The 25,125-nt window shown below is 41.7% G+C and overlaps 1 protein-coding gene across 2 annotated transcripts in view; it reads right to left on the bottom strand.

The window, feature by feature from the left end:
• Positions 1-412: 412 nt before the first annotated feature.
• GAD1 (glutamate decarboxylase 1) overlaps positions 413-25,125 on the bottom strand; it is a gene marked incomplete at both ends in the record, with an annotated part of 38,332 nt that continues 13,619 nt past the window's right edge. The window contains 12 exons of one of the 2 annotated variants that reach the window (XM_079710554.1): positions 413-586; positions 2,164-2,253; positions 3,947-4,054; positions 6,380-6,529; positions 7,861-7,939; positions 11,377-11,441; positions 12,639-12,755; positions 14,030-14,084; positions 14,309-14,388; positions 14,465-14,580; positions 15,719-15,831; positions 22,654-22,744. In XM_079710554.1, the coding sequence (XP_079566680.1) occupies positions 413-586; positions 2,164-2,253; positions 3,947-4,054; positions 6,380-6,529; positions 7,861-7,939; positions 11,377-11,441; positions 12,639-12,755; positions 14,030-14,084; positions 14,309-14,388; positions 14,465-14,580; positions 15,719-15,831; positions 22,654-22,744 (1,238 nt within the window). Of the gene's footprint in view, positions 587-2,163; positions 2,254-3,946; positions 4,055-6,379; positions 6,530-7,860; positions 7,940-11,376; positions 11,442-12,638; positions 12,756-14,029; positions 14,085-14,308; positions 14,389-14,464; positions 14,581-15,718; positions 15,832-17,386; positions 17,424-22,653; positions 22,745-25,125 lie in introns of those variants that run through there. The other variant, XM_079710555.1, reaches the window with a different exon arrangement.

Here is a 25,125-nt window from a genome sequence, read left to right as displayed (position 1 = left end):
CCTTGGTCCCCGACACCTGGCATTTTGAAAAACATCTTTCCGGGGGTTGTTGCGCAAGCTGTTTTGCAGCATGTTTGGCCCTCAGTAACTGCTGAAGGTAAAGTGAATTCTCTTGGAGTGGGAGACATGCTGTGATCTATTACTAAGCCACACTCACTATACAGACATATATTTATAGAGAGAGGTATATATAGCTGTACATATATACTGTGCTCCTAATGTGCAACTTTTGAAAAAGAACGTCATTTCCTGCTAACTCTAACAAGCTTAAGTAAGGTTTTAACAGTATTCTTCAAGATATTATGTTTTCCCTCAATGAAATGGCCTATGTGTTTCAGCAACATATAGAGTTTGTTCTAGAATACCAGAGGGGAAAGGGAAGTCCCAGAAACTCCTGTTCTATGGACGGCAATTACAGATCCTGGCCCAGCCTCTCTATTTCCTCAATGAGGAAGTCGATATCAGACTGGGTAGCGGCTGGGTTGGAGATGACCATCCGGAAGAAGTTGGCCTTGTCCCCCTGAGGCTGGTAGCCAACCATGGTCGTGCCAGACTCCATCATCAGGGCTTTGATTTTCGGGGCCACCTTGTGAGGGAAAACACAAAACAAAACTCAAGAGTGATATACCATGCTCTTTTTCAAAATGCAACCCATTTCTTAGTTGGAAAAAAGAGCAATTTTCTTTGTATTACTTGTACAAGTTTCTTCCTTGGCTAATATCTAATGACTAATTTTTTAAATTGACATGTAGTTGATTTACAACATTGTGATAGTTTCAGATGGACAGCAAAGTGATTCTGTTATACACACATATATATATTTTTTCAGATTCTTTTCCATTATAGGTTATCACAGGATATTGAATGTCGTTCCCTGTGCTGTATGGTAAGACCTTGTTGTTTATCTATTTTATATGCAGTACTTTGTATCTGTTGATCCCAAACTCCTGATTTATCCCTCCCCCCCCCCACATTTCCCCTGTGGTAACCATAAATTTATTTTCTATGTCTGTGAAGTCTGTTTCTGTTTTGTAAGTTCATTTACATCATTTTTTTAGATTCCACATTCACATTCCATGTGATATTTATCTTTTTCTGTTTGACTTAGTACGATAATCTCTAGGTCCATCCATGTTGCTGCAAATGGCGTTATGTCATTCTTTTTTATGGCTGAGTAATATTCCATTGTATATATGTACCACATCTTCTTTATCCATTCCTCTGTCGATGGACCTTTAGGTTGTCTCCATGTCTCGGCTATTGTAAATACTGCTGCTATGAACATTGGGGTGCACATATCTTTTCAAATTAGAATTTTCTCTGGATATATGCTCAGGAGTAGGATTGCTGGATCATATAGTAACCCTATTTTTAGTTTTTTTAAGCAACCTCCATACTGTTCTCCACAGTAGCTGCACCAATTTACATTCCCACAAACAGTGTAGGAAGGTTCCCTTTTCTCCACACCCTCTCCAGCATTTATTATTTGTAGGCTTTTTGATGATGGCCTCTAATGACTATTTAAGTCTACCCGATCACACATTCCTACAGAAAGTACTGTGCAACTGAATTTTGAAAGTCGGACAAAGGACAATGATAATAAATTCAAAATCAAAAACAAATGAAAACTTCACATGGGCAACAACACAAATTAGGGCTTCTGTATAATCCAGGGCCTAGGATACTGTCTGGCACATGGACTCTGCTCAACAAATATTTGCTGAATGGTTAGATGAATGAAATATTATATAAATGAAATACAATACAAACAACTATAAGTAATATATAAACTAGATATAGAAACCGACAGCTAGAATGAATCAGCATTAGAGCAGCCTTGAACTTAGTAAAAGATATTTTAACAGACATAGTTTAATACGAAAGTTCCTAGGAATATGTATATTATTCAACTGCCCTGCATATGACCCCCCTAATGACGAACACCAACCTAAGGCAGGGATGCGTCCCCCAGAGGTTCCCATTGATCTGAACCACAGTGAGGGGACAATTCAGACCCAAGAAGACTATAACAAGATGTCTCCCTACCACCCCAAGCCTTTAGCTTTTATTTCTCCTCCGTTAGAAAGACACATCAGAGTGAGGATCTTCTGACTAGCCAGAGAAATTGCAGAGGGTTAGATGAGACAAGGAGTGATTTCATACCTTGTGTAGTTTTTCCCGTCTCTCAGGGCTATCCAGAACGCCCCTGAGGCTTTGTGGAATATACCAGAAACAGACATTCGTGTGCTCAGGCTGTGGAGATTTTCACAGACAAGCATGCATACAAACAAAACAGAAAAATTGTGAGAACCTGAGAGAAAGTTGTCCCAAAACCCCTATGGACCCTTGGCGGAAGTCTCTCAGACAAAAAAAAAAAGGATAAAAAAAGGCTTCATGTTACTTCTATACTTGGGAGAACAAAGCCTGGTTAATCCCATCATATCTGACAAGAGAACAGTTTCCCATAACCCATTTTCTAGATAACTAAAGTTACCCACCTTTCAACACTGAAATGTTAAAAAAAAATTACATTTGGGTCATTTTAAAAAAGGGTATTATCCATCTTGCCATTTTGTAGTACCTCATGTATAGAAGATGCTCAAAACATAGTTAATTTTACCGGTACTGAATATTCTGAGTTTACTCTATCAATACTGAACTTTCTCTGAAGACTCAGGATTATCATAATGAACATTAAAACTGGTTCTAATCTAGAGCTTCCCTGGTGGCGCAGTGTTTGAGAGTCCGCCTGCCGACGCAGGGGACACTGGTTCGTGCCCCGGTCCGGGAAGATCCCACATGCCGCGGAGCGGCTGGGCCCGTGAGCCATGGCCACTGAGCCTGCACATCTGGAGCCTGTGCTCCGCAACGGGAGAGGCCACAACAGTGAGAGGCCCGCGTACCACAACAAAACAAAACAAAACTGGTTCTAATCTATAAGACAGGGCTTATTGAGATGCTTAGAACTGTTTAGTGTTCCTGCCCTAAAGACTCTCATGCTTTTTAAGTCCTTCTGTGTTCTTGCTATAGTTTTTCAGTTTCCTTCCTAGTTGCTGTCTGCCATCACTGTGCCTGCCTCTCATGGTCTAGAGACATTACATTTGTTTTAACCTGCTAGTAGAATGTTTAAATTAGTGTAATTTAATGAGAGTGAGGTCCCAGAGGTGAAACGCATGAGCCCTGTATGATTGATTTGAACTGCTCAGGGCTCTCTTTTGCTCATTTGGTGACTCTCCAGTGTGTTCCTAGTAGTTTAGGTGCCTGATAAATAGACTGAATTGAATGCAGGTGGTGTTTTATTACACTGAATTATGAGTGGATGTCCTTTTGTTCAGCACTGGCTCCTATTCCAACTTTCTTTATTCAACTGCGAACTCCAATAGGGCAGAGACAGTACCTGTTTTGGTCACTACTCTATAATCCAGCTCCTGGCCTGGGGCAAGGCACACCGCAGGCACTCAGCCAACACTGGTATGACAAGTACCTTACTGTGTGCAATGAGGATCTGAACTCAGTGCAGAGACAATTGTATCTTGCTCTCTTCATAATGAATCTATTGTAAAGTAGAACTTCATTTTAGAACCAGTCTTGGAAGACAAGGATAGACCCATCCTATGAGCTTCTTGGAACTGAGGAACACTTTATCATGGAGGTACAACACCATAATAAGACCCCAGAATTATACAGGATTCAGACCTGCCAAGGAAAGACCTCTTGCCTACGAAGGGCTGGCTGAGAACTATATCTTTTTTAGAAGAGGTGAAGGGGAAAAGTCATCCCAATGCTACCGGAAGAAACATTCATGGACACAGAGGGAAGTAAATGAAGAGTGCTAGAATGAAAATTCAGAAGCAGCTTCTGGCAATGTGGGACACTACAGCTTCAGGAGCTTCCCTCAAGAGATTTTCCAGAAATGCTATACATCTAGTCCAGGATGACAACTTACCTCACCATCAAAAACCATCTCAAATTCCTCTCTGTTTTTAATCTTGGCATAGAGGTATTCTGCCAGCTCCAAGCATTTGTTGATCTGATTTTCAAAGCCCACTGTGCCCTGTTTTAAAAAAGGAAAAGTCATGTTTGTTGGTGACAGGCTGAATTTCCCTGTGATGGCATTGAGAGGGCTATGCTGTCTTTGTCTATCGGAAATATATATAAGAGTATTCTTGGAGATGGTTAGCAAGAGCCATCTCATTAACTATGTATGGCTTTCTCATAGCTCTGCATGCGATAAAGTGTGCCTCATCTCTTTTGAAGGCACTCTAGTCTCTGGGCAGTTATTCTCAACAGGGCTTTTAGCTTCTTGCTAGTAATTCACAGCCTGAAGCCCATTTCTGGTTTGCTTTAGGATAATGCCACCCAAACTGTTGTCTATGGACTGAGGCCAGTCCACAAAATGTAACCAGTCCATGATGAGTCCAAAAATTGAGATTAAGTAATAAGAAACTTTTATGGTCATTTGACAGAGTAATTTTATGCCTACTGAATTGCATTTTTAAAACCGGTGTTCAGGGCTTCCCTGGTGGTGCAGTGGTTGGGAGTCCACCTGCCGATGCGGGGGACGCGGGTTCATGCCCCGGTCTGGGAGGATCCTGCGTGCCGCGGAGCGGCTGGGCCCGTGAGCCATGGCCGCTGGGCCTGTGCGTCTGAAGCCTGTGCTCCGCAACGGGAGAGGCCACAGCAATGAGAGGCCCGCGTACCGCAAAAAAAAAAAAAATAATAATAATAAAAAAATAAAACCGGTGTTCATACTTTGTATGGCTTTTTATTTCACCTTTCTAGCAATTCATTTATTGTAGTGTACAATAAATGAATTTAATGAAGACCAATTTATTGTACTGGTCTATGAGAGGTTAAAAACACCCCAGCTGGTTCTTCACCACAGATAGTTGGAGAAATACTACTTTAGAACCCACCTTCCGCAGCAGGAAGTCCTGGCCAAACACGTCCCCCTTACTCCCAGGCAGGCTACCTTCCACGTAGCATGGTATTACCCCTTTCTAGTGAGAGGCAGGCAGGCAGATGGGGAAGCACTGGTCTCAGGATGTGCCCTGAGATGGCAGTAGCTCCATCTATTGACAAACTGATTGAGCATGAGTTTCCAAAGCCAGCATGGCTGATTAGTAACGGCAGCATGGGGGGTGTTGAGTGGGTCGGTGTTAACAAGGAGAGCAGATGCACGAGGCTTGTGGGTTGCTAATGTGTCTGGGCCAAGTCCAACACTGGCAAAGCAGCAGCTGCCGCTGAGCAGTGCTCGGGCCAGTCCACTTTCTTCTTGGGAAGGAAGCCTGCACCAGGTCCCACCTCGGTAACCGATACTCTTTGAGCTAAACTTCCAGCAGACTGTTCAAGCGGTTATTGTCAGGCAAAACCAAGGCACAAATTACTGAGACAGGCCATGTGGTTATAGTTCTGAATGATAGGGCTCTTTCTCTTGTTGCAATTTATGGCTATTTATATGCTTAAAATACCTATGATTACTTTGTGGTAGAAATCAAATTCAGACTATTTCTATATTAAGACAGGATAACTTAATGAGGAAAAAAACTAATAACCCATCAAATTCTTCTTACAGAAAAAGCATTGGACTAGATGTTTGGCTGGAAACCCTTTTTTGTTTTGGTATTAGGTGACCCGATCTTATATATGGAAATTTATTAAAATTACTTTAACAGTAGAAAAATAAAACGATGGTTGCAGTATAAAGCTGTGAAATAAAAATTGCCCTTACTTGATTGCATACAAATACTTTTGAAATAAATAGTCCCATGGTATTCCTCTCCCTCACCCCCACTGGGGGAAATTCCAGTAGTTTGCTTTTTTTTCTAGACATAGAAATGCATCCTGAAAGACTGATGAATGCAGACATAGCATGCTTCAGTCTAGGATTTCTTAGAATAAAGTATGAATTTTCTAGAAGAGAGTATAGAAGTACAAATAATGGGAAAGCCATTATTTAAATAGAACTTAAAACTGTCATATATATCCCATGATTTGAGGCCATATAAAGGAACTCAGGGTTCTGCACAGAATGTAGTAATTTTATCTTTATCTCTTTCTCTACATCTGCACTAAATAATTTCAGCATCCCTAAGGACTGCTGTGGAAGTCCTTATCTTGGCAAAATTTTTAGTACTTATAAGAGAAAGTTATAAGAAAAGTCATGCTAATTGAAATTGAGGAGACTGAACGGAAGGAGAGAGAATTTGACATAAGGGATAAAGTGATTTCATTTGCAAAGAAAATACAGTAAACTCAATTATCTAGATACTGACTTCGCACATAATGAATTATCTGGGATATACCTTTGCCTCTCTTTTGCCAGCTAGCCTGTGCAAATTACATTTCTGCTCTATTTCCTGAACGCCCTCCTTTGTACCTTTGCTTTCCACATCAGCCAGAACTTGAAGATGTCCACATGGCGGCCACACTGAATGGCTTTATCCCCAGTGTCGTAGGAGACGTCATACTGCTTGTCTGGCTGGAAGAGGTACCCCGCACACATCTGGTTGCATCCTTGGAGGATACCCTGTAATGGAAATCAAGACAGTCGTGCATCTGTATTCACAGGGCAGAGGTGTGGCTGGTTTTAAAACATGGCAGGCCGGACTTAGGGTCACATACAATCTTTCTTCTAACGTCTCATGAGGCCGTGCACTTGTTCTGATGTCCTTCTCCAAAACTACCCTTGGAAAAACCTTTGCCCCTTCTCCTCTATCACTCTGATTGGAAAACATTCTTTTGTCTCAGATGCCAACAACAAGGGCCCACCCTACTGTCCCTCTAAGGAGCATCTGGAAATGTGCATGGGTGTTTTGGGTTATTTCACAGACTGGAAGTGCTATGGCATTCAGTCAGCAGGGGTTGGGGATATAAACTTCCTGTAGAGGGTGGGACAGTTTCACGCATGGAAGAATTTTCCTCCGCCAAAGCACCCCCTAAAAAAGTGTTCCAATCCTTTCCGGGAGCTCCTATGAAGTTAACAGGCACTCTACTTAGGAGTGGAGTAAAAAGCTTGTACAGGTACTGGCCCCCACAGGTTGGTGACAGGTTTTTGAGGACGCCTCATTGTGCAACAGTTTTACTGGAGGAAAAGGGCCCTCTGGGCCAGGGTCCTATTAGATTCTTAGGAAGAGAATATACTACCTATTGTTCTAAGTGCCTTACTGGCATTTTATCAGTGCAGTGACATGGTTAAGAGCTCAAGCTTTGGAGCCAGACTACCCAAGTCTGAAATCTGGCTGACGTTTACTAATTTGGGCAAGTTACACAACTATCACCATTTACAGAAGCTTTTTGGTCAACATTCCTTGTTGCCCTAAGTTGACATTTGTAGTTGTGGTTCCAAATAACTTGTTTCAGCTCTTGGGACCACAAACTCAAATAATGCCCTTGTAGTTTCTATCACTGGCAGGGCCCTGGGGGCTGAACAAGGAAGAAGAACAGTTCAGAGCAAGAGCCAACAGGATATGCTGGGTTAGCCGAAGGCTCACATATGCAGGTGGGAAAGAACAGCCATGGCAGGCCCAGTGGGGCTGTCAATCTTGTGAGTTCCTCAGCCAGTACTGTAAAAAAAACCCCATGCAGGGCTTCCCTGGTGGCGCAGTGGTTGAGAGTCTGCCTGCCGATGCAGGGGACACGGGTTTGTGGCCCGGTCCGGGAAGATCCCACATGCCGCGGAGCGGCTGGGCCCGTGAGCCATGGCTGCTGAGCCTGCGCGTCCGGAGCCTGTGCTCCGCAACGGGAGAGGCCACAACAGTGAGAGGCCCGCGTACCGCAAAAAAACAAAAACAAAAACCCATGCTTTTCTCTTTTTGTGCCTTCTAAAGGGTGTGCAGGCCACCGGCTCGAAGGGCAGACCTTTTCCTTGACCAGGATGGCGGAGCACTGCAACAGCACGCCCATCATCTTGTGAGGATTCCAGGTGACTGAGTTGGCCCTGAAAGAAACACATGATGCTCTGAGGAGGAGGTGCAGGAGTCAGCAAGAGGCAACCGTCCTCTTGAGGAAAACATCACCCACTGCAACTCAAGTCAAGACAAGTTTTCGACACCTCGTCCCCTAAACTGACTAATCAAGTGGTAAACAAATATTTTGCAGGCAGTCTCAGAGTACTAAGTGGCAGACTGCCTCTTCTAAATAACTGCTATTGATACTACCTAGCATTTACGCACAGCATTTATTATGTATCCTATTGTTCTAAGAGTGTTACAGGCATTTTATCAGTGCGGTGTCATGGTTAAGAGCTCAAGCTTTGGAGCCAGAGTACCCAAGTCTGAAACCTGGCTCTGACATTTGCTAGTTTGGGCAAGTTACATAACTCCTTTGAGCCTCAGTTTTCCTGTCCGTAAAGTGGGGAGAACAGTATCTGCCTCAAGGAATTGAATAAAGGATAAAATGAGTTAGTAAATATATAATGCTAATAACCACGCTTGAATACTTAATTCTTACAAGAATCCTATCATATAGGGACTATTATCACCTCTATTTTAGATGGAGAGACTGAGGCACAAAAGGGTTCAATACATCACCCAAAGTCACACAGCTGGGAAGCGCTGGAGCCAAGATTCAAGTTCAGGGAGTCTAACTGTCGAGCCAGTGTTCATATCCTCTCCACTAGACTGCCTCCCTCTAGGCTACAGACTCAGCTTCTTTCTGCCTTCCCATTCTTATTAATAAATTGGATTGGTGACGCTGACCTACCTGCTTATAAGGTAGTATGAAGACTGACACATAAAAGCAAGGATCAGTTGGACAATTCTAGACTTTGGCTACTTAGCAGCATTGTTTAAATGCTAAATAAACATAATCTTGCCTGTTTAGGCTGCAATGATTGCTTAACAAGCATGGTCTCCTAGCAACCACAACACTCCGTCAGACACAATTAAATGGTTAAGGAGCACACTAGCTAGGACATTACGGAAACAACTACGTGTAATGTATGATGATTAAAGCTTAGGTAGCTCCTTTCCAATGGCCTAGCCCACAGCTGGGCTCTATGCTTTAATACCTGTGAAGGATGTTTTCCCCAGACATAGCAACTGGCTCGGAATTATACTGCCTCTGCTCTCCCTGGAGCTAAATTCCTGTTGCGAATTTTTAACCTCTTCATCTTGCTTAGATGCATAAGAGGGAAAATAATTTAGTGTATACATGACCACAGACGTACATTGTATCTCAAGGAGAAGAAAGAAAGGCTTGATGTACTTTCCCCCATGTGCATAATAAAGAAAACCTTTATGAAAGAGACTGTGAAAAGTTCTAAGAAAAGTTGACTAAATGTTTATCTCATTAAAAAACATCAGTGTCGGACTTCCCTGGTGGTGCAGTGATTAAGAATCTGCCTGCCAATGCAGGGGACACGATCTTCCTGGTCCAGGAAGATCCCACATGCTGCAGAGCAACTAAGCCTGTGTGCCACAACTACTGAGCTTGCACTCTAGAGCCCGCAAGCCACAACTACTGAAGCCTGCACGCCTAGAGCCTGTGCTCCACAGCAAGAGAAGCCACTGCGATGAGAAGCCCGCGCACGGCAACCAAGACCCAGCACAGCCAAAAATAAATAAATTTATTTAAAAAAAATCAGTGTCAAGCCTTATTTAGAAGGTAGTGAATTTAATCCATTTTCTCATTGCTATCATTCACCGAATCATTAAACAATTACACATAGGGACTTCCCTGGTGGCGCAGTGGTTAAGAATCTGCCTGCTGATGCGGGGGACACAGGTTCGAGCCCTGGTCCGGGAAGATCCCCCATGCCGCGGAGCAACTAAGCCCATGCACCACAAATACTGAGTCTGTGGTCTAGAGCCTGTGATCCACAACTACTGAGCCTGCGTGCCACAGCTACTGAAGCCCGTGTGCTTAGAGCCCGTGCTCTGCAACAAGAGAAGCCACTGCAATGAGAAGCCCACACACCGCAACGAAGACCCAACGCAGACAAAAAAATTAAATAAATAAATAAGTTTAAAAAAATCAGTTATACATAGATCTCACAAAATGTCTTAAATGTTTTTTGAATGTCCTAAAGGTCTGAAGTAAATGATTCTTTGGTGCTACAGGTGGAAAGTAATAAGACATGACGTGGATTCAGTTTCCTTCAGAAGACATATGTACTTTAAAATGTTAGAAAAGAAAAAGTCTAGTGCAAAATGTTTCAAGTTTTCCTTGACTCAAAGATGGAAAATGGAAATTGCCTGAGAAATCTAAAGTACAGCTGGACTGGCTTATCTACATTTAAGATCTTGTCCTCCAAGTTAAGGGTCATATAACTATGCTTCAACGAGTCAGTCTCACTCGCTTCGATACTGGCCTTTCAAAACTGAAATGTGGGCTTCCCTGGCGGTGCAGTGGTTGAGAGTCCGCCTGCCGATGCAGGGGACACGGGTTCGTGCCCCGGTCTGGGAAGATCCCACATGCCGCAGAGCGGCTGGGCCCATGAGCCATGGCCGCTGAGCCTGCGCATCCGGAGCCTGTGCTCCGCAATGGGAGAGGCCACAACAGTGAGAGGCCCGCGTACCGCAAAAAAAAAACAAAAAACAAACAAACCAAAAAAACCCTGAAATGCAAGGGAAGAGGCACAGGAGAGGTAACAAACACTGAAGCCACTGGAGCGCTTTCCCTGACGCCTGGCTCCCCGTCCACTTCTCCACCCTTGGTCTGCTCTTACTGCTCTCACTTTGCTCCAGCCACAATGGTATCGGTGACAGTCCTTCCTCCAACTTGCCAAGAACAGTCCTACCTCAGGGTCTTTGCATTTGCCCTTCCCACCGCCTGGAACACTCTTCCTTGTATTCATGCTTCCTCTCTCCCTTTATTCCAGTATCTGCTGAAACACCTCCTCCTCAGAAAGGCCTCCAACTACCCTGTCTAAAATAGCATGGCTTGGCAGATGAAATATCTCTGTTTATGAGACAAGTTAGGTAAGCTGAGTGTCTTACCCTTTTCCCAGCTTAATGGGAAACGTCAGCTTAGTGAGAAAAAAGAATGAAATAAATCAGCGCCCCTTTCTGTGCCCTTGACAAACTCCCATTTAGCCTCCAAATCCCCACACTGGTAAGTCTCTCTTCTCTCCTACCCCGGCACCTTGCGATCACATCTATTGTTGAGCATATCACATGGTGTGGTAACTATCTGCATACTTGTCTTTTTCTCTTTCCAAATCGTGAATTGAGGCGAGAACTCATTTGACTGGGAAATCCATCATCTTTGATTTCCCAGTGCCTGGCATACAATAAGTGCTCAATAAGTGCCTACTGAGCAAAAGTGAGCTTAGAGTGAATAAGACGTTGGGAGTCAGGGCAGGGACATTAGGGACTCAGCGGCACAGCGTGTTGCGTGGCCTGAACGGAGGGAGGCCCCGTGCTCAGCCCTTACCTTTCTATGCCGCTGAGTTTATGGCGGTGCTTCTGAGACATGAGCAGCCCGCCACCCCAGGCAGCCTGTGAGGACAGAGAAAAAGAGAGGGAGAGGGAGGTGGCGCTGAGGAGTCCACGCCCGGTCACTTCACATCTCTAGCGAAACATGAATGAGAATGTAAACAGTGAAAAGTGTAAGCTTCTCTGACAAATGGAACCCACGCTGATTGTTCCACCAGGGGCAGTTGTGCTTATTCATCGTTTATCACTTCCTCAAAAGTTCCTCCTGGTTAACGTCAGAGTCGCAGTGCAAGTGATACAGGTAAATAGGGGCTGAGCATGTGGTGCTGAGACCCAAGGCCCAAAGTGCTCTGGAAAGCCAGGGACACTTGAGGAGACAAAGGGCAGAGCTCCGGGAGCAACACAAAGGACTAGGGACTGCCCTCTGATTCTGCCCAGAGCAGAATTCTAAGGGCTCCTGAAAAAACTCACAAGGCAGCAGCCCTGGTAGGCTTGGAGGTCCCACAACCACGCCTGCAATAGCAAGACATTTTTATGCGTCCCCTGATGCATGGTGATCGAGTATCTTGGGACACCATGTGACACAAGAACAGCCTTTGTTATCATTTGTCCAACAGCAGGGCAGATCACCCCACTGTCTAGTTGTGAGAAGTTAAACCCATAAGAGAATGGAGAGAGGAAAAGGAAAAACACACCCAGTCACACGTGTGAAAATGTACCTCTTATGTTCCTAGGAAAATTTGGAACTAAATATCTTAATTGATAACACCTTCCATATACTGCCTTATTTTTCCTACATGTACCAGATATGCACTTCTTTCTTTCTTCTTTTCTTCCTTTCTCCTTCCTTCTTTTTTTTTTTTTTGGAAGCAAAGTGTCATAGATGGCTGGACTGAAGGCAGATAGCTGAGTGCCCAGATTCAGACTCATGGCCACTTTCTATACGTTGTATCTTACATCTTTTCCCTCTGAAATCAGTTGTCCCTCACTCTTAGACATTTGTTCAGACAAAAGCTTTCTGGGAAAGTGACAGAGATGAAATTCTAGGATGAATCACAGATAACAGCAATTGGCCAGTAAGGACGGGGTGAGCCCCAGAGGACGGACAGGCGTGTGGTGTGCACCTGTCATGAATGGCCTGTTAGGGGCCAGAGAAATGTAGTGGGGAGAGAGGCAATGGGAGAAGCTGGAGACAAATTATAAAGCAGAGCTGCTTCCACCCCCCGACGGGACCAGGCCACTCTGAGTTACAGCACTTACATCGACATGCAGCCAGAGGTTGTATTTCTCACATATATCTGCAATCTCCTGTATGGGATCAAAAGCGCCATAAACAGTTGTGCCGGCAGTTGCATTGACATACAGAGGAATGTACCCCTATAAGGTAAGAGGGACAAGCTGATTAGTCTTTCTAACCTTCCTCCTTTCCACATGAAGGAGAAGAATTACTGTAGCATTTATTTCCAGCAGAGATCAGCTAAGCTGGTGTGTTATCAGATACTATATCTGGGACTATTCTCTGTTAGCTCATTCACTCACTCCTTCATTTATTCAACAAATATTTTTGATGACTTTCATGTGCCAGGCCCTGTTGTGGATGCTGGGAATACAGCAGTGAGCACAAAAGACGAATATTTCTGTCCTTGTGGAGTTTGCATTCTCCTGGGGAGTGACTGACAGTCAACAAAATTAAATAAGCAAAATAAATAGCATGTTTAGTAGTGATAAGTTCTATGGCAAACAATAAAGCAGGAAAGAGTAATAAGTGGAGGGATGGGCAGGTATCTGAGTGTCATCTGGACATTCTACATTTTAGAAGCTGTGCTATTCTAAGTGTACTGAGGTAATAATAATACTGAAGCATTGTTTGGTTATTGAAAACAGGTCTATACACTGTTTCCCTAAGAGTAGATACAGTAAAATTTTGGTGTGAACAAGAAATAAATGAGAAAGGGAAGTAATAGAGCTCAGACAGGGTTGGGGAAGTCTATGAGTTCTAGGAGCACCCCCTCTGCCCCTTGCTCAGTCCTAGCGACATTTCTATCTGTCTCCTCTGCTGAGACCCGGCAAACAACCATAGTTAGAGAAGGAGGTACAAGAATGTAACCAAAACAACGAGTTGGTAAATGGCCTGACAGCTACTTGGCAGTGCCTCGTGCATATATCTGTTCTATGCGATTTTTCTGTTTAAGAGAATTTACTGAGGCTGGATTCACCAAGTATCATGGGCCAACTGCCAGGGCATGCAAGCAATTCGCTAAATAGAATCCTAACCTTAAATGATACTTGTTAAAATGAGATTATACCTAACAAGTAGCAAGTAAAAACCTCAATTAGGCTGCATCTTCATGAGACGCAGATAGTGGATTTATTGAAGTACATCGAACTAGTCATTTGGCACAGTGAAGACAGAACAAGGGGTTTAATGACTGAATTTTCCACTTTTCAAAAAAAATTGATACTGTGTAGACACAGCTTTAAAGCCATGTCATCACACAAGTTGAAAATAAGCAAACATCTGAGAAAAGAATTTTAGAAACACAATAAAATTATCTCTTATATTATCAAACACTTTTATTGTCTAGGGCAGAAAGAAGGTATTTTAAAAAATCTATATTCACCAGAGTTTAGATGCACCATAGCGTACCTACCTTTTGCTTGGCTTCAAGAATTTTTGCCTCTAAATCAGCTGGAATTATCTTCCCCCTGTAATTATTGTAAAAGGAGAGAAATTAAAAGGAACAATCAGTGAGATTGCACATGGAAAAAAACTTCAACAGCAGCAAAAAGTAATTTAATCAGATATTTTCAACAGACCATTAGCAGCTTGGCACACTGTACTGAGTCAGTCCTTAAGCACAATAAAACAAATTTAACAGATGAGCACATTTAATACATCAAGAACCTAATATTCACTCTCCCTTGCCTACCTTTCATTGCACTTTATCAAAATCACATTGTCAGTTCCAAAGCCAAGTGCAGCCCCAGCTTTCTTTATGGAATAGTGACTCTGCAACAGAGGCTGGAGGTTAGATGTTAGTCCCTTGGAAAACACCACAATCCATGAGCAAGAGCACCCAACTCACGTGTTCTGAGGTGAAGAGGACCAGCTTGGGTACGGCCGCCATGCCCTTTGTCTTAACTTCCGGGAAGTACTTGTAGCGAGCCGCCATGATGCTGTACATGTTGGATATGGCTCCCCCTATCGGCAAGCAGACACATTGGGAGCTGTTGGGACTCCCTCATTACTGTTTCTAACAACAAAGGCTGACGTGGTGTCTCAAGAGACAGGGGAGGTCAGAAAGGGGAAGGACAATATCGTGATAGGTTTTGCTGGCTTCCCTATTGCCAGGGCTTCCCTCTGGCCCCTTTGCCCTGGAAATACAAATAATCACACCTATTACCAAAGCCATTTAGGCAATCTGGCTGGAGGTGATTCACGTACTCTGATGTCTGTCCCACCTCGAAGCCTAGACAGGAATATAAGGAGTGGCAGAAGCAGCGGCTGCAAAGAGGTCGGTGAGTTACAACCCTCCTGCTTCCATTTTCTGCTCAATCTATTTACTGAACAAAGATGAATCTTTTCTCTGAGTCAGAAAGACAGAGAAAGAGAGAGCAATAGAGCCTATGGAAGGAAACAGTGACATTGCCTGGATACTCTCCTCAAAGAACAGCCCAACTGAGTTATTGAGTCATTTAGAAGAACTCCAAGTGTATTAAAATAAAACCAAACTCGTGTTTACTTAAATCAAGATGCAAGGAGAACTGAGGTAACCAGGTATGTCTGGCCAACACAAACGAGTCATGTTTGCATCAGTTACCTGACAAACGGGCAAATTCATGGACTGATTCAATTGCCTGAACAATTGCAATTTTTTTTCTCTTCCCTTTGTACACAATCACACTGTCTCTGACACCACTCCAAACTCCCTCCTTTCTACAAGATTATCTGTCCTTGTTTTAAAGATTCTTATTGTGTCTATATTGAACTAGAGATTTAAAGTAGATACACTATTTTGGCCAAAATTGATCTGTCCACTGATAATCTTGATTCTCTGCTCCCCAGCTTAATCAAACTGCTATTGACAGACCAGAGTTGTTTAGCATGATTTAGACACAGCCTTTGTCAGTGAGTACAGGTTTAGGCACAGCCTTTGTTGGTTAGTACACATAGAATGTAGCATTCTTGCTAGCCTTCACTCTGACAAAGATAAGAGGCAGGACTATTGAAAAAATTGTTATTCTTCTAAAAACTCACTTTGTGTTTAGTGTTCTCATGGATCCCAAGGATCCATACTGCAAACCTTGAGGAGAGCCGGGGAAAGAGAACAGAAACCTACCAGGAGAAAATATCCCATCACCATCTTTACTTGACCATCCAACTATCTCTCTCATCTTCTTAAGTGTTATTTGCTCCATGAGGACAAACACTGGTGCAATTTCATATGTAAACCTGGAAAGGTGGTGAGAAAAAGAAGGAAAATAAAGAAGTCAAACCACTTATTTGGGGAACACAGATAACTGGTTTAGTATTTGTACTTGGGTTCGAATAAAAGATGTTTAAAACCACTAAAACAGTTAATTTCCTGGAAATGCACTGTCATCAATCATAAAATGTTAGAAACCATCCTGGGTTACCAAGAGAGGTGGTGGAAGTACCTGCTCTGTGATTCTTCACCAACAAAACAGACTTTCATCTCAACGGAATGTCTTAGGTGTGGTCCACCCAGAGAAATAGAAAGAAAGAAAATGACTTTTCTGGGTCCCTTTCACCTCTAAGATTATAGGATGATGCAAATGCTAATTGAAAAAATGTATTCTAAATTCTATATAAATGGTTTGCAACATTTTACAAAAAACTGATGCCAACTACACACTTGTAGAATTTATAAAACCAAGAGCCAAAGTCTATTTAAAAAATTTTTTTGGCCAAGGTAGGTGGCTTGCAGGATCTTAGTTCCCCGACCAGGGATTGAACCCGCGCCCTCAGCAGTGAAAGCACGGAGTCCTAACCACTGGACCATCAGGGAATTCCCAAAAAGTCTATCTTTTAAAAACAATGTAAATACCTGAAAGCTAACCATGAAGATAATTGGAAGTATTGACCTAGGTTTTAAAGATCTCAATATAATTATCTACATGGTTTTTCTACTGATAATCCCTAAGGACAGCAATGCTTCTATAATTCTCTGAAGTCGGTATCTGTCAAGCATAATTATAAGTGATGATTTTCTAATTACCAATCACAAAAAAACAAGAAGAATGTCAACTGGCATATACAGCTAACTGTGGGCATCAAGATATTCTGGTAGGTTAGCTTTGTCTTCTAAGTAACTGACTTAAAAGTAGCAAGCCAAGCTCTTCTCAAAGCCATTCAAAACACAGTCTGGTGACTAATCATTGAAACAAAATCATGGTACCAAGGCAAAGGGCTTAAGAGAAATCAAAGAAGGTCCATCTACAGAAAATTAAACCAGAAAACAAAAAGGTATTTACTGACTGTGAGACTCGTTATCTTTCTTCTTTTTGCTTGGCCTTCTTAAGCATTAGAGTTTGTGGGCTCGGCTCAGACAATGCTCGCCGAAGGGAGATTCCTAGATTGACTCAGCCAAGTGATATGGGGAGACTTCATCCCTGGTTAGGGTGTTTAGGCTGAATGCCAATGCTGAGAATTAATGGGAATTTTTCCTGGCTTCATGATTTAGAAAAGCTATTTGCAAGGATGAAATAACAATTGTTGTACAAAGACCCAGGTGAAGGTACTAAATTTTAATCATGGAGAAAAATTAAGTAATCAAATTAATCACATGGTGGTAAAAGAGGACAAAAAGATCCTGAAGGATCCTCAGGGTATATCTTCTGGTAGAAGAATTTTGTTTGCAAAAAGAATATGTCCATTTTCCTTGGGAGACACCTTGAATTTGGGAGGAAGACCCTTGGAAATCATGTGTTCAGTTACCATCACCTCTGGAGGTCACAATCATGCTTTGGTTCTGCTCTGAGCCCCATCACCGTAGCAACCAACACTCCCTCATGTCTGATGGCCTGATAAAGGAAGAAGAAGAGAAGGATTCCTGGTTTAGCCTGTGCTGCTGAGTGTACCAAGGGGCAAACTCATGATGTGGTTCTAACCATTCTTGAACAAATGCGTTATCAACGGTGCCACTGATTGTTGGAAATGTTGGAATGGCAAAAATGTTTGCATGGTGAAGAGGTACTGGTGGTAGTGTGTGTGTTTAAGTCTCACAGTACCAAATGAGAAGGCTCTCTAGGGTAAGGCAAGGAACCAATGGAATCATACACCATAATATCAGAACCTTATCAAGGATTGGATGAAAGCTGGACCAGAGTCAAGTCGGTGCAGGAACCACATGGGGAAGGGAGAAAGGATGGGGTTGAAGGCCAGAGGGTTGGCCCACTTCAGGATTTGAATCAACTTAGGGCCCAGGTTTGCATGAATTAGTCTTCTTACCAGGAACATGGCTATTACTCTCAGGATCAGGAGGAAGAGTCTAGAGAGTTTGATCGTGAGATTATCTGATCTCATCTATCTCAGCTTCCTTACTTATGCCAGGTTCCCGATTCTGAAACCTTTCTTTCAGCTCTGTTCAACAAATATTTAATGAATGACTATTTTCTTCCAAGTGGCTTTTTACGTACTGAGGAGACAAAGATGTCATAAGACAATTCCCAACCTTGAGGAGGAAGCTTACTAGGATGAATCCAGCATCTTGGCCTTAGCTGCATCCTATTTGACAGTCCCTGCCTGGGTCTGAAGGACCAGTTACCCCACAGCTAACACCAAGCTTATTCCGATTCGTGACCTTAGTCCTGACATCCTCTCCTGGAAGCTGGTAGATTGCCCCACGGCTGTTGATCCTCAGCCAGGACTGTCACGTGGGCTAACGTGGTGCCCCCATTCCTGACACTTCCTCTGAACTTGCCTTCTCATCCTGGGCCGTGCTTACAACTGGGAGTCTGCCTGCATCCAAAGCCTTAGAGAAGACCTTGAAGTTCACCCTAGAGCAGTGGTTGTTAACTTAATTGAGATAACAGACACTTTGGGGACTCCTAGGAAAGCTATGGTCCCTCTCTCCAGGAAGACAATGAGGATATGGACATCATTTTGTATACACTTGTAGAAGAGTCTCCTTTTGCAACTGGGACTCCAGGTTTGGTACCCCTTCCGTAAATGACAGATGAAAGTGGATAAAGGCAAGAGATGAAAGGTCAAATATGGATTCAGAAGAAGCTAGTTTGATGCTAAAGTCATAGCACAAGATGACATTTCAGGATCGGAGGATAAGAAACTAAACCTGCTAAAAGCTCTAGGTTGAAGCATAAGAACATGGGATTGAAAGTAAGGGTTTAAAAACAGTATGATTGTGGCATTCAGGGAGTGACACTAAAGGAGAGTTTTTATATTCTGAGTAGGGTATTGAGTCAGCCCTGTTTTAGTAGTTCAACTCCCCTTCCCAGTGGGATTAATGGAGGCAAACTGATTGTTAAGCTGATTTTCTCTGACGGCAGAATCTGCTGGTTGCTAACCAGTATCAAAATTTCCCTTCCTTCATTCAATTTTATTTGGAGTTGCAGTTCATCCAGATCAAAGACTGTATTTTCTAGCCTCCCTAGGTGTGGCCATCGGATTAAGTTCTAGCTAAAGAGATGCTATGAGAAATGTCTTGTGGAGCTTCTGAGAAGGTTTCTTAGAAGTAAAGAGTGTGTTTCCCTTTTGCTCTTCCTCCTTCCCTCTTTTCTTTCTTTCCTTCCTTCCTCCTTCCTCCCTCTGCCTGCACTCCTTCCTGAGATCTGGAACACATAAATGATGGCTGGAACTCCAGCAGCTAGCTTGCACCATGAAGTAACTTTGAAGATGAGAGCCACATGCCTCAGTATGAACCAGGAAGGCACAAGGATCCTGCATCCCTGGTGACTGCCAAACCAGGAACTTCTTTAATGAGAGGAAGAAGTAATTTTCTATTTTGATTCACTAACTTGACACTCATCTTAGATTTTATCCTCCTTATGGATGTGGTGGGTGGCCCATCTTTACCTTAAAAGATAACACACCTGAGGGGGAACTTAGTGAGCCCCTTTAGTGTCCAGAGATGATGAGAGACAGAAACAAAAGAGCTGGGAAGTTGAAGGGGGGGGTTGCAAATGGCAACAGTGACCTATGGGCTGGCTGACTTTCCTGGGTGTGTGCATTGTACGTTGTATACACTGGGCACTTAAGACTGGTGTCTTTTTTAGTCTTCAGAACCACCATGTAAGGTGGATACAATTATTCTTCATTTTTCTGAAGAAGAAACTGGGGTTCAGAGAAATTCAGTGAGTTGTTTCAAGATCTCACATGTAGGATGTTTCCAAGCTGGAATTCCATGTCCTTTACATCACAGCTGCTTTTCTATGACAGATGAGAACTACTTACTGCAGGCTCCTCTGTAACAACCTGCCTACTAGTATAAAATGACTGATAATTCCCATAGAAAATTTCTCCTCTGTAATTTCTATGAAAATAAAGTGCTAGATACTTGAAATCATAACCTCATAACAAAGGGCTGTGATAGATCTTGCCACTAGGATTATGTATTATCGTCAGGTGCTTGAGGGCAGGCTGTTGTTTACACCTGCTCGGTGCCTGTGTTTTGGAAGAAAAGAGCTGTACATGCCATGGCCAACTACACATTGGTGACGTTTTCTTTGGATCTTCACTGAGTCCTAGCTTGGAAGAATATATCTCAAAGTTGAATGCACAGGCGGGTGTGAAAGCATGGGCATAAATGTTCCTTCTATTCTAACCATCAGATACCTTACACTTTGCCACTTGGATTAAGATATTGGATAGTTCTTTTAGGGAGACTATACTGAGGAATGTAGTTATTATTCTCTATTACCAGTGCCATCCAACTCAATGAAGTACAGGTCAAAATACTGAGCGTATCACTAATTAAATCCTACTCTGCCAAAAAAGATCCTTTTGCCATTCTTTCTCAGGCTTATTTTGAACACTGTTCCCAGCTGGAGAAGGACTTGTCATAAGGGAGCAAATTTCTGCATAAGCTCCTGACAGCGCCGCCACATTTCCTGATCTTCCAGGGGAACTGGCTTAGAACAATTTCTAGATAATAGTTATTACTTCTTCAGACAATGCCTTGTCTCTAGAACTGACAGAAACTATTTCAGTATTTTAAATAACCTTTGTTATCGATCTGTTGGAATCGGATCATATTTTATAAATATCCACTGTTCAGTACAGCTGCAATTACTATGTGCCATTTAGTTGGACTGGCCTTGACCTCAGATGGTTGGACAATATTTTAGTGTTTCATGGCTGAGCTGAGGTAAGGGAAGAGTAAGGGACTTTCATTTTATGAACACATACAAAAAAAAAAAAAAAGGAGAATTTGTGAGATTTCCCTGGTTAAAGAAAAGTCTTTTAGGAGAATATGTGGTCATAAATGGTTCAACAGGGTGAATTCCTTTTATTTACCTTGAGACTGAGCTATACATATTAGGAAATCACAGCTGAGTGGCCTACAGAATACACACTTAAAGACACTGGGTGAACTGGGTGCCTATATTAATAAGGGTACTTGGGCCTTAATGGGTATGTACCTTTTACTCTATTTTTCTCATTTATTTTCTAAATAGTTGTTTTTTTTAAAAGCTGTACTTTCTAATTAAAATCATTCCTTAGTGTGAGATGTTTCAGTTAAACATTACTGTCTTTTTTCAAATTATAATTAATATATTATGATGTCTGTGCTTGCTGATATATTTTTATCTCACAAACCATAAACATAAAGACTGCAAAGGGGAGTTTTTTTGTTGAGGAGATCATACAGGTGATTGTATCTTTGACCTGAATTCCTCCCAGCCCTTCAGAGCCTCAGTGATCCAACATGAACATTCTGTGAAGTTAACCTTGACTTGCAAGTAGGGAGCAGGAAAACCATTTGACTTTTCAATCAATTTTATCTTTTATGCCTTTTAGCACTAATGGTTTCATTTGTCACATTTGCTTTTTAAATGTTGTTGTTGTTTTAAATTAGCAAACAAAGCAGGAGGCCTTAATTAATAGAAACTTTTCTGAACGTAGTTAAGTATTTTGAGTCACAGCATTAAACAGCTTTGGAACACACACAAATCAATATATAAGTTTAAAATGCCCTTTCAGGTTCTGTGGCTGGTAGTAGTTTAAGAAAAATAGAATACCTTGAACTTTAATAACTTACATTCTATCTTGATGTCAAATGGAATTTCTCATTTTAAATAACACCACCCTTTCACCTAAATTCATTTTTCAAATCTACTTTACCATGAACTATAAAGTGTACGGTTATTTTCCAAATATTTCCACAGTGACTAAAACCCATATAATTCTTATGTAGTTATTTTTAACTTATTGCGATAACCTTGTTTTATTATTTCCCTCTGGATACTTTCATAGAATGTGGTACCACTGTCTGGATACATAGAGTGTGGTAAAACATTATCTGAGCGTTGAAAGAAAAGACAGTACTTAGTAGGCTATGATGCCCGTCCATCAACTTGTAACCTGTCCTTGTCTCCAAAGATGGCACGTGTGTGCAGAAGAAACTGTGGGGTGATTACCAGAAGACTACCCAGGTATTACTTGCACACACAACCCTCCTACCGCCAGGACCTTAGAGACAGTTTCAAATAAATTTACAAGAACTTAGAAACAAACAAAGGCTTTGCCTACTCAAGTATGGAAAAAATTTCACATTCAGAAAAAGTTATTTTGAAAGGGATATATAATTCCTTTCAAAGGGATATCACTACATGAATTGTTTTAGAATTTTTAGTTGAACAATAGGCTGATCAAATTGGTTTGTGGCTTTATGGCCTCTTTAATTATGAAGAAAAAATGACCTAAATGATAAGGAGCAATATGCTTGGGTGGGAAAATGGACCAAGGTTATACCCCAGAACATGATCTCTTTAAATATATCATTAAGAAATATGGAGTCTTTTAACATGAAGTTTCACACTAAACTTTGAAAGCTAGAGTTATTACTTCTTATGACCATGCTCTTATTAAACTGCATTATTCAATTAAAAAATAGTTTATCAAGTATCTACCTTTAACTCAGAACTGTGATAAACCTAAAAGATTTTAAGAGAAAAGATGACTAGGGCAAACTTTAATAAAATTATTATAGAACCATTGGAATTGGACTTTTAATACAACAAGCCATACTCAGACATCATGTTTGCTTACATGGAAATAATATGTGGGACTTACATATTGGTATTGGCAGTTGATGTCAGCCATTCGCCAGCTAAACCAATGATATCCAGTCCAGTGGAGAGCTGGTTGAAAAATCGAGGATGACCTAAAGAGGTAAGTAACAGACAAGCATCAAGGCAAATCCAGATTTTTCAAGCTGTCTTCAAATCAAAAGGCCCACTCCACTAGGCCACAGTGATGGTACCTCTGTCCCAATGGTCTAATAGGGCTGCCCAAGAATACTGAAGGAAGGGCATGTTGACCCACCCTATACCAACCTTTAACATTGAAGATGTCTCCCAAACTTACATTTTTCTAAAGCATAATGCTTTTAAATTTAAAAAAATCCAGTGTCATAAAACAAATAACCTGCCCAGTATCGTTGATTTCCAGATGAGCTCCTCTGTTGTAGTTTTTAAAATACAAATCCAGATGTGGTGGTCCTGTTTTTCTCCATAAATATTTCAATTTTTAATTTAACACCTCAAGCTTTTATTCCCCAAATCAAGGTATGCTGAGGGAGGAGGAGAGGCTGCAGGCCTCAGAAGGGGTCAGTGGCTCTGTGAACCGAACCAAGCCCAGGGTAAGTGCCAGCTCTGAGGCTGATGCCGAGGCACGCCATCACTCTCTGGGCCTCTGTGTCAGTCAAACACGATGCCAAGCATTGGTGTGTTTTGCCCACATATAGTCAGGTGACTGCTAAACTAGGTGTATTGCTGAGATGACCTGGCATCTGCTCTGTGAAACAGGGGCAGACACAGCCTCATTCACTCATTGAGTTGTTGATAGAATAATTTTTATTATTATGTAACTCAAAAGTCCTTTTCAACCTACTCTACGCTTTATCAGGCTTTGTTCTCAGCAAATTCAGGATTATTGCCAAATTTTGGCCAACTTGGCATTCACAGAAAAACTCAACCCCATACAGCAGGCTTGGCTTGGCTGTCACGAAGGCATCAACGCAATAGATTATCTAGGGGTGTGTGACAGAGAACTGGTGTTAGAAAGATGTGCTGACTGCTGTGTTTCCAGAGGAAATTGCTTTTGCCTCTGAAATAACTGTCAGAGAGCTAATGTTGGAATGTTCCTGGTCTAAGTCCCCTCTCTGAGGAAGTCTATCCTTCCCTCCTTGTGATGAGGACTCATTCAGAACATCTAGACTAGGACTTTTTATAGCAGAATATACAGATCCCTGCACCTCAAGAGTCCTCGAAAAATAATACTGATCTTCAGAAAGAATAAAAGAAGCATAAACAGTAAGCTTAGTGTAAATTCAAGGCCAGATTCCAGACATTCATGTAGATTACTCTAAATAGCTTAAGCTGGTCCATTTTGCTCTACTCGGCTCAGTGCCAACAAAATCTATGAGATCTCCTACAACATAACTAATTTTGTTGAAGTCCATTTAAATATAAATATGTATGTACATATATATACACATACACGTGTGTGTGTATATATATTTACGCACACACACACACAATACCCATTTGAAAACTTTTAACAACAAACATTTCATTTTAAGACAAGATTGAATGATAAATAAATGCAATCACACCATGTGACAATGTATCAAAATCACACCGCATAGCAGAGACAAAAGATGGACACGGACAGACAGACAGACTGACACAAATACCCTCAAACAAAAGTGAAACAGTATCTCATGGTCTATTAAAATATAAAAGGACACAAAGTCCCCCCAAACCTTACTTTCCTCTTATGGCTATAGCTTAATGTCCCCAAAATCTCATACCAGAATTTCTGTCAAGCAACAAAATGACCTAAATTTCAATATCAATTTCAACTGTCTATAGTCAACAAAAATACTAACAGATGATAGACATGGTGGTGAGCAGCACACGGCTTAGAGTCAGGTTGGAGAGAAAGAAAGAGTAATTTTTTAAAGTAAAATTTTTGAACAAATAAGCTTCAAAAAAAAAAGATGCAGGAAGAAATCTATTGATTAAGAGACATATTAAGCAATTGCAATGTGGGGGACTTTTGTGGATCTTGACTCAAACTGTAACAAAATAAAACATTTATGACATTCATGAGACAATTGGAAATTTGGACACTGACTGAATATGTGATATTAAAAAATTATAAATTTTTTTTGGATGTACCAATGATAATGTGTTTTTTTTCAGTCCTTGAGGATAAAAAATATTTATGAATGAAATAATATTATGCTGGAGATTTACTTCCATATAGTATAGAAGAGAGGGGAGTGGGTGGGGTGTCAGGTGAAACACACTGGCAAGAGTTGCTAATAGCTGAAGCTGGGTGTTGGGTATACAGGGCTCATTACACTGCTTTATTTTTGTATAAGTTTAAAATTTCCATGATAAAAAGTTCAAAAAAGGAAAACTAAGGAAGTCAGCATGTCTACTGTGACTGAGGGCTGACTAGCGTTTCTCTCAGTTCTTGGAGAGTGTATATACATTGGTTCCCTTTTCAGAAGTCTTTGTTAATTTGTAGGGAAAT

The sequence above is a fragment of the Hyperoodon ampullatus genome, assembly GCF_949752795.1.
Source record: "Hyperoodon ampullatus genome assembly, chromosome: 8".
NCBI classification, from domain to species: Eukaryota; Metazoa; Chordata; class Mammalia; order Artiodactyla; family Ziphiidae; genus Hyperoodon; species Hyperoodon ampullatus.
This window is presented reverse-complemented; position numbering and strand designations above follow the sequence as displayed.